The sequence below is a fragment of the Neomonachus schauinslandi genome, chromosome 5 (genome assembly GCF_002201575.2).
Source record: "Neomonachus schauinslandi chromosome 5, ASM220157v2, whole genome shotgun sequence".
In the NCBI taxonomy this organism is placed as follows: domain Eukaryota; kingdom Metazoa; phylum Chordata; class Mammalia; order Carnivora; family Phocidae; genus Neomonachus; species Neomonachus schauinslandi.
The window spans coordinates 158,748,474-158,766,174 of record NC_058407.1 but is presented as its reverse complement, the minus strand read 5'-3'; the positions used below and the strand labels follow the sequence as shown (position 1 = coordinate 158,766,174).

Genomic DNA, 17,701 nt, shown 5'->3' with positions numbered 1-17,701 from the left:
GTGAAGATGGTAAAGGGAAACACTATTTTGCTAACAAGCCTTCTGGACACAAAGCTAGTGAGGAAAAAAATATTTGATCCAGCTGTTCTTTCAGGTAAAGAATAACTTTAATTTTCAGTTGGCTTTTGCCTGGTCGTCTCCCCTTCTTCCAAATGAGAGAAAGGAGGGCTTTCGGCTGCATTTTCCATAGTGTAGGAATTTTTTACTTCTGGGAGCACAGAGCATTTCGTATCTACAGAAAAATGTATTGCCAAATGGAATATTTGGTAATACAAGGCATTCCCAGCTGAGAGAGTAAGAATGAGGGCTTTGGGGGGAAATAGAGACAAAAGAGGTAGAGGAGAAAAACAGAAGTGTAAGGGGGTAGTGGGGGAGGAAAGTAATGGAACTCTTTATTATTTTTATTTTTTTCAATTTTTTATTTAAATTCTAGTTAGCATACCGTGCAATATTGGTTTCAGGGGTAGAATTCAGTGGTTTATCACTTACATACAACACTCAGTGCTCATCCCAACAAGTGCCCTCCTCCTTAACGCCCATCACCCTGAAGTATGGATTGATAACCCACAGGCCTCTGGATGGACAGAGATGCTTATGAAGGGTCAGTTCTTTATTCTGTAAAGAAAAGGTGCTGCGGGGATTTCTTGTTCCTCCCCTCTTGCATTTTCTCAAGTTGTTAGAAGTAGCCCAAACTTGCACAGAATGAAGAGAAAGCTTGTAGAGGATGTATTTGAAGTTGTAGCCTTTAAGAGAATTGATGTAATAGCATTTTCAACACGCCGCTCATGGCCACTGTTTTTATATCATGCTGCTCCTGAGGGCAGTTGAGTTTATCCTGAGTTCACACTGTTGAAGGCATTTCCTGCTCTTTGGGATGAGCTTTCCCTTGGTTTGCAGTGGGGAGAGCTGTTTTCAAGGGAAAGGCAAGTGCCCTGCGCTGCTTCAGGTGGAGAAGAGGCATTCTGCCTAGCTGCTGTTCCCGGTGCCCTCCTCCTCCCTTGTTTCGTAGATTGAATAAACAGACAACTTATTATTATGATTAAAGAAGATGGTCAAGTGTTTCTTCAATTGTGTGTCTTTTAATAGATTGTAGCCTATAAGTCAACAGAATTTTAGTGGCAACTTGCTTTTACCAGTTTCTGGAAACTAAAAAATGAATAGTAGGTAATGCTTTGAATTTTGTGAAATTGATTAGAAAGAGCTAAGTAGGGTTATGCTCTTGAAGGTGTACCTTCTGTCTCTTGTTTAAGGCAACTTACAGCATAGTGGATATTGCCGGTGATAGAAAGAGTAACTAAAATTTGCTACGTAGGTATTTGCAAAATCATAACCGTAGTCGATGACGAAGTCATGGGTGGATGACGTGTATGCATGTTTCTGCTCTGCCACATGTTTAGTCTTGAACTTTCATGAAGCATGCAAAGCTTAGAAATATAAAATTGATTTAACACCCGAATGTTGGAAAGATACCACAAATTGGTTCACACATATCTCTGTCGCTAACACTTGAATCTGGGCAAAGTGACCAAGGCTCTGTTGGGATTGTGGACATGTAAAAAAAATTGTCATGTTAGGTCTAAAAGAGCATTGTGTTCATGGTTAGAATCTTAGTCCTTAGACTAAGATGAGAATACACTTTGGCTCCAAAAGGGACCTAACTGGACTGTAGAGCCCTGAGCGATGCGGCCTGTGCCTGCGAGATTCAGCTGTGGAAGGACTTCGAGGTTTAATGTTCCTCCATCCTCCTTGTACTTTCGTCAGCTGGACAGCCTGCTCAGAACTTCCTTTTCCCTGCAGTTGATCCAGTCCCCCGTGACAACCCCCCTCGGGCTGATCATGTTGAAGACGACTTCGGAAGAGCTGGCTTGTCCCCGCGAGGACCTCAGCGTGGCTCGGAAGGAGGAGCTGCGGAAGCTGCTGCTGGACCAGGTGCAGGCCGTGCTCGGGCTGCTGACAGGTGAGCAGTATGGCGCTGGTGCTCTGCAGTCTTGAGCAGTCGTTCTAGTTGTGACTGTGACGGAGCTGAAAAACAGAATGTGGCATGTGCTGTCTGCAGCGGGCGCGATGTCCGGCATGCGGTAGGACCTCCGAATGTATTTGTGACCTCTTTCCTTTACTGTCTTTATGTACTGGTCGGCCCGGGAACTGTGATTAATGAGGCTGCAGGGATGTGATTGAAATGCCAAGCACTGCATTCTCAGGAAGGTGGGTGGCAAGCACCTTATTGAAAAGGATTTGAATTTAAGATCAGGAGAAGTTGGAGAACAGGAAGATGGGAAAGTTGCAAATTTTGTGCAGAGAAGGAAGACCAGATGTAGAATCAGCGCTCTGTGCGCTAGGTTGTAGTTGTAAGTAGCATTTTCTTCGTCATCTTGTTTGTTTTGTCAGAGCCTTGTGACGGCGTGTAGGGAGTAAGAATAAACAGAAAGCAAAAGCAAACCGCAGAATGAGACCGGAAGGTGGGGCGAGGGTGGAGTGCGTTGGCCCAGTAGGGCCAGGCTGCTCGTGAGGAGGCACAGGTGCAGCCCTGGTCCCAGGACCCTTGAGGCACGGGTTGGGGGGGGTGGTGGGGGGTGGGGGCCCAGGCTTGCTGCTGGAAGGGATGTTGTAGTGAGAAGAGCCTTTTAAAAAAAATCTCCAGCTCCTCTGCCTGGCTTTCCTCTTGGATGTCTAGGAACTTTTTTGTAGGGGTTACAGAAGTGCTTGACATGCAGTGGGCACTTAAAATCAGTGAAGAATGCTTGATCAGAAGTAAACTTGTCATTTGCCCCCTGTCCTTCCCTGCATCCCTAGGAGAAACCCACACCTTAGAGCATTTCATTCAGAGCACATTTATTGATGCCCCAACTAGAGGTTACATTTCTGCAGTTAAGGACCATGTCTGATACCTCTCTATCCTACTGTGCAGACATTAAAATTTTTAAAATTGGGATTAGTTCACATAGCATAAAATCCACCATTTTACATTGTTACAACTTGGTGGTTTTTAATATATTCACAGAGTTGCACAGCGATCATACCATCTAATTCCAGAACATTTTCCTTACCGTGCCCCCGCCCCCCCCGAGCCCCAGGAAACCACTAATCTGGCTTTCTCTGGATTTTCCTATTTGGCCTTTTCATAAAAAAGAAATCATATAATAAGTGGCCTTTTGTGTCTGGCTTCTTTTTCATAGTGTGATACTTCAAGGTTTATCTATATTATAATATTAAATATTTTGAAAACAGTATTTTCAAAAGCTTTTACAGTCCATCATCTTATGTGGTGGGTTCTGTAAAGAGATAGAGAGAGGAGTAAAACGCAGTCTCTGCCTCTAGTATGGGGTACTCTGGTAGGGGAGAAAGACAGCTAAAACCAGTGTGTTAAGAGTTATAGTAGAGGTGTGTTTTAAGCGCAGGCAGAACTGAGCAGACAAAACTTTCTGGGAAAGATGACAGCTGGGTGTAACTCTGAGGGACAGATAGCAGCCATCAGTCTGGGCGGGGGGGCAGGTCAATTTGGAGGGAAGGAGGAGAGCAGGTCAGAGGTTGGTGTGGACGGAGTAGCACACAGTTCAGCGGGTGCAGCCTTGTGTGGCGGTGGGGCAAGGCCAGGTGGGCCAGCAGAGGCCTGAGGCGGAGGTTGTGTGGGATGGTGCTCTTGGCTGGGTGAGGAGATAAGGAGTAGCAGCAGGTTTGTGGGGGACAATAAAGGGAGTTTGGAACATCCGAGTGGTGTTGTCCAGGAATGTCCACTTGGACATACGGTGGAGAGAGGGATGTTTAAATACTGATGTTTGATCAGAGATAAGAGATCATTTTTCTCAGTCTGATTTTTAAAGGTTAGACTTCATTTCTCTCTTAAACTCAGTTTCTCCTTTCTTGATAGGTATCTTGGAGACTGTCTGGGACAAACACAGTGTCACTGCTGCCACCCCACCACCATCCCCGACCTCAGGAGAAAGTGGTATGGTCTGCCCACCACATATGCTCTTACTCTTTTTAAATGCAGTTTGGGGTCTCGATGGGGTAGCAATTGCTTACCTATGCCAGATACATATGCTGATTCTTCCTTGATCTATTTTTGGCCTTTCTGCCCATGTTTTCTAAGGAGCTAGCTCTGCTTAGTTCTTCGTAAGTACTTGTACTTTCTAATATATTTTGAACAACTTATGTTGTTTCTTCCTTACCCGTCAGAAAGGTGACATCTTTCCTTTGATCTTCTGTCATCCACCTCCATCCCCTTCAGTTTACAGCTCTTGGTTGTCCCTTCTGGTTTGTTTTTTGCTTTTTCTCAGATTTCATGGTGTCTTGCTCATGCTGGGGTTAGCATGTGCCCGTGAGCTTGATAGGTCTGCTATGCAGTTATGCAGGGGTCAAGGTCGCAAGAGCTGGTTGGCTTCCTGAAGGAGGAGGGGGGAGGGGGAGGAAGAGGATGTGGAGGGCTTTCTTCCTTACTTGGGGCTTAGGGAGGATGAGGTCAGTTCAGAATAATTTGATCAAGCGTGGGCATATTTGCAGTGTTGGTAACTCGTTTACTGGCGGCTAATTATCCACAGTTATATTAATACCTTTTTCAAAAGTCAAAGTGCAGTTTGCCTAAAAATGGCTACTTTCAATGGTAGATAGAAAGAGGAAATTGTGTCTGAGCAGAAACTTTTAGTTTCTGAATGCTTGTGTTTTACACTGAATGATTACAAATGCTTTTCAAGTAGAGTACGTCCTGTGAACTGCACACATTTTTTCCTCTACCGTAAAGGTTGGTATGGCTAATGAAAGATTTCCCCATCTTTCTCCTTTACCCCAGGAAACAGGCTGTTGAAATCAGACCCCTCCAAGCCTGAGCTGTTTCATGTAGTCTGTTGTTGTTAGTAAGTGGAAGTTAAAATTCTTTCAGAGCTACTGTGGAGCTGAAAATATAGCGTGAAGTTTTGAGGACAGCTCATAGTATACTAATTTATTCCAAATCCATTTATCATACTGGGATTAAAAACTGTTAGAGAGTTATTTGTCACACTTGTTAGATTAAACACTATTACAGAGTTTGAGAGTATATTAAAAGCCAACAGGGATTTGAACTTTATTTGTACTTGGTAGCTTTCATTTTCAACGTGGATATTTGAGATGACTTAGCAGATTTATATTTTGCAATATTTGATGATTAAAGAAAAAAATTGCAAATGAGGCAGAGCTTTGATTTTTATGAGTGTACGCTTTGGAATCTCCTGCAGTTTGGCTGATCTTAAAATGTGTCATTTCATTTAAATAATAGTTTGCAAAGATTAGTTCTGTTGGATTGGATTTGGTTTTAGGTAGGTGAATACTGGCTTAGCATTCAGTTTGGAGTTAGCAGTTTGCTCTAGTAAAACTTGTTTTTCAGAAATCATTTTCCAATGCCAAAAGCTGTGTGTTTTAGTTGGCTTTGTTCAGCTGCATGTTCTGAGCAAACTCCATTTCTGCTTTGATAGACCTATTTTCCTGGAGGCCAGGTTGGGGAATATCAGATAATACAAATCAAAAATATATGCTTGCCTCTCTTCTGCGTTGCCTAGGTTTTGTTGATGAGGTAAGGTGAAACACAGTATGAACTAACTTGACATTTCCATATAAACAGAACCTAAAAATGTGGTGCGTACTTCTTGAAAATTGCCTATTAGGCACTATTAAAACATTTTTGAAGTCTTGAATTTTAGTATTTGAGAAAAGGCAAAATAAATGGAGACTGCTGGGGCCCTGGGAAGTGAAGTAGGCTTTTAAGCTGGCGTACTTCTCTTTAAAAAACAATAGGCTTACACGTTCATGTGATACGCCTTTTTCTGTTTATGACGGTTGCAAGTGAAGCTGTCAGAACTTGTTCCATTATTTGGACAGTGCTGATGATTTAATTAACATTTGTTTCGATGGTTTTGCTCAACTGCCTCTGTGCACTGAAGACACCAAGTGAAGCAGTAAAACTTCTAAGAAGATTGTTTAGCTTTAGTGACCATAAGCTCACTATTGTGGAGGAAAATCATTCTGAGAAACCTTAGTGAGTAAAGGAAACCCAGATACTTCGGCCCGTCACACCCCCCCCCCCCCCTCCCACCCCCCCGCCCCTGTCCACACGCTCTGCCCTACCCGAATCCCCACACAGCTCTCTGGCAGCCCCTTGGCTTTTGGCATTTTTTTCCTCATACGCTTTCTGGTAACATCGATTTTGGTCTGATCACTTTCAAAGAACAAAGCCCAGGAACTAGTCCCTGCAATGGCTACTCTAACAGTCTGGATATAGAAAAAGCTTTGAAGGGCGCTTGTGGTCTGCTTCTCAGAATAGTTCCTCAGAGTGTTGCCTTATCTTTTAAACTGGCCTCACTAGACCAGAATCCTGTGACATAGATGATGGTTTTATCTCTTGTTTACAAACAAGGAAACGGAGGCTGGGGTTGCGGGGGGAGTCCCATCGCCAGTAAGTGTCAGAGCAGGGATGGAAACCCATCTGAGCCTAGGTGCGTGGTCTTCGTCCTAAGTCTCCTTTCTCCGCCACTGTCCCCATGTCTGCCGGCCTCCTCCTTCCCCTGGCTTAGGGCCCTGGCTCTGCCACCTACTCTGTGCGTTCCCTGACCGCTGGCCCCTGTGCTGGGAAAGGAGAGGAGGGGTCCTCTGAGGACCTCTGCACGCTGGGGCTGGGGCGTCGGCGTCCTGCTGCACTGGGGCAGCCTCAGCCCTCTTCCTTCCTTAGCCTCCTCTTGTCCTCACCTCTCTTTGCTTGGACAAGTAGGGGGGCAGGGAGGAAGCTGTGAACAAAATGAAATGGTGTAAATAACTGAGATTCTGAGTTTGCGTTCATCGTTCTGCGATAAAACTTGAGAGCCTATCTTTCCTGTCTGCATGATGCATTCTCTTGAGTATGGATCTGTATATATACTGGCAAAGACAGGTTTCCGGGGAGCTCAGATTGGTGGAGGCCAGTTTATACCCTTCTGTTTTCTCCCAGACTTTGCAAATTGCAGGTCTTTGTGCACTTGCAAATCTTTCCACGTATCCCCTTGTAAGTATTCCCTTTTAAGCTACTTGTAGGAAGATGGGACTGGGGAGGGCCACTCAACTCCCGTGAGCTCATTTTATCCCTCAGGCTCCTTGAATGGAGTTTTTCCCCATTTTTCTGGATTGAGGCTACAGTGAGATCCCTGGTTCTTATTTGGGGCTATTTTTGTCCTGCAGTGGCTTTTAGGCAACATGGAGAAATATTTTAGCTAACATAACGAGAGGAGAGGGTACTACTGGCATCTGATGAGTGGAAGCCACGGGTCCTGCTAAATATCCCACGATGCACAGAACAATAAAGGATTAATTATCCAGTGCCAAATGTCAGTAGTGCTGAGTGAGAAACTCTGAGTTAGTAAATGTAGAACTGAATAGAAAACATTAAATTTTAATAATTAAAAAAGTAAAAAAGCCAAAGGGATCTTTGCATGAATGCTTAACCCGTCTGGGTTGCCTCCAACTGAGTAAATGCAGCAGAGTTGTCCACGACCTCTTGGCAGGGGTTGCGTACTGCCTGATTCAGAGAAGCTGAAGTTGTCCGCAGGCTTGATTATAATCAAGGTATACTCTCTTGCATAGGTAGCTTGTTGAAGCTCTCTTGAGTTTGCATTGGAAATGCTGCAGCATGAAGCAGAGTCCCTCTGTTCTGTGGGAATTCCTTCCCACTTCGATTAAAATACAAGTCTTGAAAAATTCTTACTAACCTACTAAAAGACTTTGGAACATTTAAAGTTGAATAAAACCATTTTCTCGAGAACAACCTTCAGAGATTCTTTTTTTGAGGGGAGAAAAATAATTGGTCATCTTATCTACTTCAATAATTTTTACCTTGCATCACCCCGTTCAGCATTTGTCCTTGTGCCCGTAGCTTTCTGAAGTTGCGGTCATGGCATACATGCTGTTTTACTCAGGACTTCGGATCATGCATATTTTTCTGCATTTGAATATTAGCTCTCTTCCAGATCACTTTTCCTGGCTGCATGATCTTTCTAGTTGACCTGCTTTCTGGGAAGAAGCATAGGCTTAGGGGCCAGACCTAGGGGCCAGACCTCGGTTTCCGTTTCCGCTCTACTTATTAGCTGAGGAACATGGGGGAAACGCTTAATATCTCTGTATCTTAGTTATTCTAACAGTTTGTAAATGCAGATAATAATACCTACCTTAGAGCTGTGAGCATGAAGTGAGAATATGTATGTAAAGTGCTTAGTGCTGCGCTATGCGTATAATAGCACATCAAATGGGAGCTGTTTGTCACATAATTATTGTTGTTTTGCCCCCCGCCCCCCTTAGCAGTCCTATTCTGGAAAAATTCTTCTGAGCTAAAGAGTAGGACAACTTTTTTGTTTTGTTTTCGTTTTTAAAGCCACAGCTTATTTCTATTTAAAAATGTTCAAGAGACTTTAAATAGGTCCAGGGGCCCAAAGATGTCCAGGTTTAATAGAAGATCATACTGAGATGGTGTCTTTTGGTTCCTCCTTTGCTAAAGCCTCCATTTGATTCCGGTTAATTATTTGCCCCTATAATTCTTCTAGTTGGGTAGCGGTGATTTCTCTGACTCCAGCATCTTCGGTAAATGGCCACTGGTTCATGAATGACGAGAAAAGCAATGCCAGAAACTGTCACTGTCATTGAATGAGAGAAAGTTGTACATATGACTCAAGTGGACAGCCACCACAGCAATTCAAAAATCACCTTATTAATCCAGTAGCAAACTGGATAAGTATTTGCAGATTGTACTTGAACATCCTTGCGTTACTCTTTGAAACCAGGTCCTCTGATTATCAGCGTGGGTAGCTGAGATCATGATGAGTCTCATCTAGTATTAAATGCAGCTCTTTCTCGGGGTGCCTGGGTGGCTCAGTTGGTTAAGCATCTGACTTGGCTCAGGTCACGATCTCATGGGTCATGGGATCGAACCCATGTGGGCTCTTCTGCGCTCAGTGGGGAGTCTCCTTGAAGATTCTCTCCCTCTACCCTCCAGTGCTCTATCTCTTCTCTCTCAAATAAGTAAAATCTTTTGGAAAAAATGCAGCTCTCTCAGACAGAAGCCGGTGAACACCTTGCAAGATAAGATACCAGGGGACAACTTTTTGATCTACTTTTAACAATAGAAATTAAACCCCTTATTAATAAATCACAAAATCCTCATTTTAATGGCCGAGGAGATGAGGCTGAGAAAGGTTAACTAATCTGTTCGTGTTCATCCCGCATTAGTGTAAGGCAGGAGTTCTCAGTAGATCTGGGGGCCATGGAGGTCCCACAAGCCCTTTCAGGGGTCCCAAAGGTCAAATATATGTTCATAAAAATACTAAGACGTTGTTTGTCATTTTTACTTCTTCTCTGATGAATATACTGAATAAAACTCATTCAGATCCCACATTGCAATTAACCTTTAAGAAATTATTACTAGTAAAATTTTTATATCGTATTAAAGAACAGGTATAGTCACCTAGGAAGGCGGCAGAAACGTTTTAGTCTTTGTCAGTTGCATATCTCTGTGAATCCGTTTTTTTCATATACTTCAGCGAAAACAGCATATTGCAGCAGATTGAAGCAGATTAAAGAATCTGTCTTCTTTTAAGCCAGACAGACATTACAGAGATTTCCAGAAATGTACAGTGCTATTCTTCTCACTTTTTGTTGGCGGCAAACTACATTTTCTTCATTTAAAAATAATTTATGCTGACATGTAATGCATTTATTAAGTGAATATTTGAAATATTTGAAAACTTTTTAATTTCTATTTTTTATTTAATTTCTATGTGACGAATATCAACAGAAATAACCTGCATACACAAAAGTTCTTTGACATCCTCAATAACTTTTAAGAGTATCAACAGAAATAACCTGCATACACAAAAGTTCTTTGACATCCTCAATAACTTTTAAGAGTATAAAGGGGTTCTGGGGCCAAAATGTTTGAGAACTGCTGCTGTGTAAAGCACAAAATACAGTGTAGAAATGTAGCCAGTATTCCACCATCCAGAAATAACACCATTCCAGGTACCTCTTTATATGTAGTTACAGAGACAGTAAGCTAAATAAAAAGACAAAGTGGCATCATACACATTTTTATTTTTTTATTTTTAGTTTTTTAGAGATTTTATTTTTTAAAAATGTATTTATTTGTCAGAGAAGGAGAGAGGGAGAGGGAGAGAGCGAGCATGAACAGGGGATGGGTGAAATAGGTGATAGGGATTAAGGAATACACTCGTGATGAGCACAGGGTGATTAAAATAAAAACTTAAAAAAAAAACCACCTAAAAAAATTAAGCAAGCATAAGAATCACTTCTTGGAGAGTGTGTAAAAACAGGTTTTTGGGCCACACTCCTCTAGGATCTTCCTCAGTACATGTGGGGTGGGGCCTGATAATTTGTATTTCTGACAAGTTCCCAGATTGTGCTGATGGTGCAGCAGGTAGAAGGAGAAGCAGGCTCCCTGCCGAGCAAGGAACCCAACATAGGACTTGATCCCAGGACCCTGGAATCATGACTTGAGCCAAAGGCAGAAGCTTAATTAACCGACTGAGCCACCCAGGTGTCCCTAGAGATTTTATTTTTAAGTAATCTTTATACCCAACATGGGGCTTGAACTCACGGACCCTGAGATCAAGAGTCCCTTACTCTTCTGACTGACCAGCCCTCAGTTTTATTTTTAATAAAAACAAATTATAATTTTACCTGAATTTAACGGGAGGTTTTAAAACAAAAGGTGTTACTTTTTCCACAAGGACTGTTAGTTTGTAAAAGATACCTCTAGGCTTAAGAAAAAAAAAAGATGAAAACCAATTCCTTACTACATGTCTTAATTCTAGCCCATATATTTTGAGACTTATTGCTTGTGAAAGAGGATTGGCTAGCACACCCTCTGTGATTCCTACATCTGTTTAGTCTTGATTCTATATTTAATTCAATGCTTGCTCTGGTCCCCTTGCCACAGCAGCCCCCTTCCTTAATTCTTCATTTTTATTTATTGCTTTATTTGCATGGTTTCACTATTCAGTCTCCTCCCTAAGAAGAGTTTGGGAGGCCGGGGGTGGTGCCTGGGTGGCTCAGTCGTTAAGCGTCTGCCTTTGGCTCAGGTCATGATCCCTGGGTCCTGGGATCCAGCCCTGCATCGGGCTCCCTGCTCTGCGGGAAGCCTGCTTTTCCCTCTTGACCCCGCCACTCGTGCGCACACTCGCTCGCTCTCTCTGTCAAATGAATAAATAAAATCTTAAAAAAAAAGAGAGAAGAAGAGTTTGTGGGCAATATATTATTTGAGCTTCTGTGTTTGAGAAGATGTCCTCTTCCTTTGTACTCAAAGGAGAGCTTTGGGTTAAGTTACTCCCTGCCTCAGCACTTGTGGACATGGTACTACTGTTGTCTGGCTTCTTGTGTGCTGTGAGGAAGTCTGAATGTGGTGTTTTCTCCTTTGTGTATGTGCTTTTTTGGCCTACATTTCTTCCTTATTCCTAAAATTCTTAGTATTGATTAGCTTTTATCATTTCTTCTTGGGGCAGAATAAGCCCCTTTCTTTTGTATACACACCTCTTTATTTCAGGTAAGTTTTTTTTCTTGTTATAGTTTTGAATATTTGTCCTTTGTCCTCTCTAAAATCATTTTATAGCTTTTTTGCAAGCCCATTTCAGTTTACATGATTTTCTTTAGCCTAATGCTTCTCAAAAGTTAAGCAAGCATGTTGGAGGTTCCTCAGAAAGTTCAAAATAGAACTACCCCACCATCCGGCAGTCGCACTACTGAGTATTTTCCCAAAGAATACAAAAACATGAATTCAAAGGGATAATGCACCCTTATGTTTATAGCAGCGTTATTTATAATAGCCGAGATATGGAAGCAGCCCAAGTGTCTATCAATTAATGAATGGATAAAGAAGATGTGGTATATATATGCGATGGAATATTGTTCAGCTATAACAAAGAATGAAATCTGGGGCGCCTGGGTGGCTCATTCATTAAGCGTCTGCCTTTGGCTCAGGTCATGATCCCAGGGTTCTGGGATCGAGCCCCACATTGGGCTCCCTGCTCCGCGGGAAGCCTGCTTCTCCTTCTCCCACTCCCCCTGTTTGTGTTCCCTGTCTCGCTGTGTCTCTCTCTGCCAAATAAATAAATAAAATCTTTAAAAAAAAATGAAATCTTGCCATTAGCAATGACATGGATGGAACTAGAGAGTATAATGCTAAGTGAAATAAGTCAGTCAGAGAAGGACAAATACCATATGATTTCACTCCTATGTGGAATTTCAGAAGCAAAACAAGCGAGGAAAGGAAAAAGAGGCAAACCAAGAAACAGACTGTTAACTGTAGAGAACAAACTGACAGTTACCAGAGGGGAGGTAGGTGGGGGATGGGTGAAATAGGTGATAGGGATTAAGGAATACACTCGTGATGAGCACAGGGTGGTTAAAATAAAAACTTAAAAAAAAAAAATCACCTAAAAAAATTAAGCAAGCATAAGAATCACTTCTTGGAGAGTGTGTAAAAACAGGTTTTTGGGCCACACTCCTCCAGGATCTTCCTCAGTACATGTGGGGTGGGGCCTGATAATTCGTATTTCTGACAAGTTCCCAGATTGTGCTGATGGTGCAGGTCTACAGACCTAACCTCGAGTAGCCCAGTAGTTCTCAAAAGTTTTAGTCTCTGGACCCCTTTACTCTCTTTTTTTTTAATTGAAATATAATTGACATATAACACTGTTAGTTTCAGGTGTACAACATAATGATTTGATATGTGTTAAATGTTGCAAACTGATTGCAAGAGAAAGTTAACATCCATTACCACACATAGTTAAATTTTTTTTTCTTAGGATGAGAACTTCTAAAATTTACTCCCCTAGCAACTTTAAAATATACAATACAGTGTTGTTAACTAACTATAGTCACAACTGTATGTGACATCCTCCATACTTCTTTATCTTATAACTGGAAGTTTGTATCTTTTGACTCTCTTCACCCATGTTGCCTACTCTGCCACCCAGACCCCTTTATTCCTAAAAATTATCGAGGTCCTCAAAGAGCTTTATGGGTTATATCTATTGATATTAACACTGGGAACATTTACATTGATTCATTTAAGATTTTTTTTTTTTTTAATTTATTTGAGAGAGAGCATGAACACGAGCAGGGGAGGGGCAGAGGGAGAAGCAGGCTCCCCTCTGATCAGGGAGCCGGGCGTGGGACTCGATCCCAGGACCCTGGGATCATGACCTGAGCTGAAGGCAGATGCTTAACTGACTGAGCCACCCAGGTGCCCTACATTGATTCATTTAAAAAGAGCTGTGATGAACTCTGCATATAAACAAGTGATATGTTTTCATGAAAAATACTTTCTCCAAAGCAAACAAAAATTTATTGAGCACCAAGGAGTATGAATGGCTTTCTTTTACATTTCTGTAGATCTCTTTAATATGGAGCTTAATGAAAGATGGTTTTTGCTTTCTCTCTGTTGTAGTTAAATTGGTTTGTGCGAGACTCAGTAGTGTGTATGTTGAAAGCTCTTTGTATTTTCAGGTGACTTACTGAGTAACCTGTTGCAGAGTCCTAGTTCAGCCAAACTGTTGAATCAGCCAATCCCCATCCTTGATGCGGAGAGTGAGTATATCTGTTCCCTGGCCTTGGAGTGCCTGGCCCATCTCTTCAGTTGGATTCCTCTGTCTGCCAGCATCACCCCATCCCTCCTAACCACCATCTTCCACTTTGCGCGCTTTGGCTGTGACATCCGGGCCAGAAAGATGGCATCTGTTAACGGCAGCAGCCAGAACTGTGTGTTGGGTCAGGAGCGCGGCCGGCTTGGGGTCCTGGCCATGTCCTGCATCAATGAACTCATGTCCAAGAACTGTGTGCCTATGGAATTCGAGGAGTATTTACTACGTATGTTCCAGCAGACTTTCTACCTCCTGCAGAAAATCACCAAGGATAACAATGCCCACACGGTGAAGAGCAGGCTGGAAGAACTCGATGAGAGGTAATGAAAACAGGTGTGGAGTCGGCTGTGTCCTGAGAAGGGGCCATGACTGTTTGTCACGCTGTGCTGCGTAGTGTCTGTAATCCTCTTTGGTTTCAGAGTGTGGGGCTCCTGATGAGGAATGGACAGGTAGGTGTGTACCAGTAAGTCTGAGCTTAGCTGGAAGGGCTAGGGTGGCTAGGGGGATGAGCCGAGCTGGGAAAGTGACTGTGAATTGTGTAGGTGTGTTGTCTTCCCCCCGCTCTGCCTCCTGTCCTCCCTTCCGCCCTCCCCCGCACCCCCCTGCCCCGTCCTCATGATTCGCCTGCAGGTCTGAGGTGGTGCAGGAGCCGAATCTGCTGCTCGTGCGTAGCCAGGAGCGTGGGAGGAGGCCGTGGAGGTACAGGAGCGCTAATGCCCCCTCTTCACTTGATGTTGCCCGCCAGTGTTTACTGTTGGACCCTTCCCAAGGGAAACCGTGCAGTGTAGAGGAATGGTGTTGCTCTGAGCTTCGCACAGACGGCCCACTTTCATCCAGAGACAGAGATGTGAATGAGGGCACATACTCACGTGGTGCACACTTGGGTTTCTTTGTTAACTCCCCTTGAGTGGAGCCGAAAATGACCTCGCTTTTCTTTCTGAAGTACTCCAAAAGATGACTCCATCACGGTACCGTGAGGTGTGGTCTTCTGGATGATGTCCTTTATCTGTCCCACAGCTTTCGGTGATGCGATGCTACCGCCGTGTCCCAGCGAGCGGGAAAAGTGGAAACTTACATTACCAGCATCGTGTTGACTGTTCAGAAACATCCCGGCGGATAAATCGTATTGAGTTAGAAAATATTTATAGATTGCCAGGCAGCAAATGTTAATATCTTAATTCGTTTTCCTTGGCTTGTTTTTTGTTCCGAAGCTAGCAGAGTTAAGGTATTTTCCTTTTCCTTAGAGTTAAGTAGCAGAATATAAAGTCAAGTGTTTAAAGACCGTCCTAGTGCTTTTTAAATTTAGCAATTTTATTAAGGGTTTTCTAAAGTTAAAAACATGGATTCTTAAGATTCTTTTGGTTTGGTTCATTGTAAACAAGCTTTGTGTGAAATTTTGTTTGTATAATCACAAAAGAGCTCATAATCCTGTATGGTGATATGTTGGTTTTATTTTTCATTATTTTGTAATAGCTTTCTCTATGAATGCAAAGGCGTCAGTATGCAAACACACAATTTTATATCCTTTCTAGCTTTCGTTAAGGAAGGCTGTATTTTCATATGTTAACAAAAAGTCCAGCTGCTTGCACCAACCGTCAGGTATCGGCTGTTCTGAGTTGCACTTGGAGCACAGTGTTCGTGATGGCTCACATTTGGGCGGTAGAGAAATGTGGTCACGGCTTGTCAATGTAATGCTTTTGTTACGTGTAACTTTTGTGCTTTTGGTTTTATATTTTAATCCTGTGCTTCCTCTTGCCCTGAGAAAGCTGAGAGGTGCCCGGCAGCAGAAAGGTGACCTAAACAGTCCTGTGTGCTTGCTTCCTGGCTCTCGGGCCCCCGACCACTCATTCTAAACAGCTAAGTCCGTTCTCAGTTGTTTAGGAGCTTCTTACCCGGGGCCTCTGCCCCTCTTCTCCCCCAGTGCCTGTTTCTAACCTTCTACTGCTCATTAGCACCTGTGCCAGAAGGTGGGCAAGGGAAAGAAAATGAGGTGAAATAAAATCTAGAGTTTCAGCTACCGAACGGCCCTTGTCTGTATGCTTCAAAAATTGGGTTGGAGATTAAAATGAAATCGAGGCAGTGCGGCATTTACCCAGGACTTCTGTTTATTTTATGGGTGGCAGGGAATTGAGTGCATCTTCCTAATGATGGCTCTGAATAACCACAGCAGAAGATCACGTGATAAGCAGAGCGAGGAATGAGGAGCTCCCGCTCTTGAGTATTCATGATCCAAGGCATCAGAGAGAAGTCTCCTCGTACTTGACTTTCTCTAAAAACAGCTGATTCAGATGCCTTACTGTGTTTCAAGGACTTGGTCCCATGATCCACAGAGATGGCCATTCTCTTTATCAAGCAAATTAATGGTTTTTATTTTTGTTTTTTTAAACTGCTAAAAAGCTTGCACGTACGTGTTAGCTACTAGCCGTGCAGAAGTCAGAGAGGCGGGTTGGCCGCTGGGTCCCAGGAACGGTGCGGGACATTGGATTTATGGACCGATTTTGCTCTTCTAAGTAGTAGTCTTTTTCTTCCCCCTTTATTATTTTGCATAATCCTTGCTTTAGAAAAAAAATTTTTTTTTTTTGAGTGGTGAGTTTCAGAATTGCCTGTAGCCATTAATTAATTTTTGACTAAGGCCTGTAGTGAATCTTTATCTTTGTTTATTGGTCTCTGAAATGTGATTTATGGAGGTATGTCCATCTCATTTTCTAATCACCTTTTGGTATTGAGGGGCTTACAATGACAGTTGCTGAAATGTGAGAGTGATGATGTGCTGTGTGTTTAGTAACAGCAGTCTCTTATCCTTGCAGCTGGGACCCACACTCCTCTGGGAAATGATACTGTGAATACACAGGAATTGGGGAGTCACTGTGCTGGGAAAGGAAAGAGCACTGGCGTGGGAGTGGATGGGGGTCCCACTCTGCCGTGAGCTGGCTCAGCAACCTCGGGCGACCTCGGGCGGGTCACTTTATCACCCTGGGCCTCGTCTGGCCAATGAAGCACCAGACTCAGTTGTCCCGAGGCCTGTCCAGCTCGGGCAGCCCTCCTCCCTTATTTTTGCAATCACTTTCAGAGTGGACCGGGGTGGACTTGCGTTTAATTACACTGGGAGCCAGAGGGCGGGGCAGGGGGGGAGCACGAGCATTAGGTTGCAAGCCTGCATAGACTTTACCTGGATGCCATGCCATTGGTCTAGCCTTGTTTTGTTTTTGTTCTTAGCACATTCATTTAAATACTTTGGCCGCCTAGCAAAGACAAACAGCCTTCCGGACTTGCCACATTGAAATGATGCACATGCTCTGCCCACCGACTTCTTAGTACCTTTTCCTTTCACTTGAATTGGGTCATAACGTGAAGGAGTTAGAATCTGTGAGAGCACTAGTTTATAAGATGCCTTAATAGAGAGTGTCTGAGGATTAAAGTTGCTTTTCTGCTATGTTTCAGGTGGTAATGGAATGAAGGGTTGCCTGACCTGTAGGTAATTGTTGCAGGCCTTTATATTTTTAACTGAAAATGTATTTTAAATCTGTATAGTTCTGTACTGAAAGAAATTTGGATTGAATTTGAGTTTTCTTCTAAGGAGGCGGCTGGGATTCTGACTGTCACCCTTCATCTTCTTGTCTTACTTAGCTACATCGAGAAGTTTACTGACTTCCTGAGGCTCTTTGTGAGTGTCCACCTGAGAAGAATCGAGTCCTACTCCCAGTTCCCCGTGGTGGAGTTTTTGACGCTTTTGTTCAAGTACACGTTTCATCAGGTAAAACACCAGAACTGCTCATCCTTTCCCCCTGAAAAAAAGTCCACTCTGTTGCTTTCAGGGGAAAGAGCTTCTTTATTTCCCAAACATTTATATAGTACTTACTTTGTGAAGATTAACACCTGTATCCTTTGTAACAACCCTTGGAGGTGGGTATTCCTAACTGTCTCCATTTTCCAGAATAAAGAAACTGAGGCACAAAGAGTCATTTGCTCAGGGTCATACAGTCAGTAAGTGGTGGGGCCAGGATTTGAACTCATAGAGTCTGTGTTCTTAACCACTGTTTTGTTGGAGAAACAAAAGA

General features: G+C 43.1%; 1 protein-coding gene across 2 annotated transcripts in view; it reads left to right on the top strand.

Annotated features, from left to right (window-relative positions):
* The window catches only part of XPO6 (exportin 6), a 103,225-nt gene that overhangs the window by 38,373 nt on the left and 47,151 nt on the right, over positions 1-17,701 (top strand). For both annotated transcript variants that reach the window (XM_021700621.1, XM_021700620.1), the window contains exons 5-8: positions 1,798-1,957; positions 3,869-3,946; positions 13,510-13,963; positions 17,271-17,397. In XM_021700621.1, the coding sequence (XP_021556296.1) occupies positions 1,798-1,957; positions 3,869-3,946; positions 13,510-13,963; positions 17,271-17,397 (819 nt within the window). The remainder of the gene's footprint in view (positions 1-1,797; positions 1,958-3,868; positions 3,947-13,509; positions 13,964-17,270; positions 17,398-17,701) is intronic.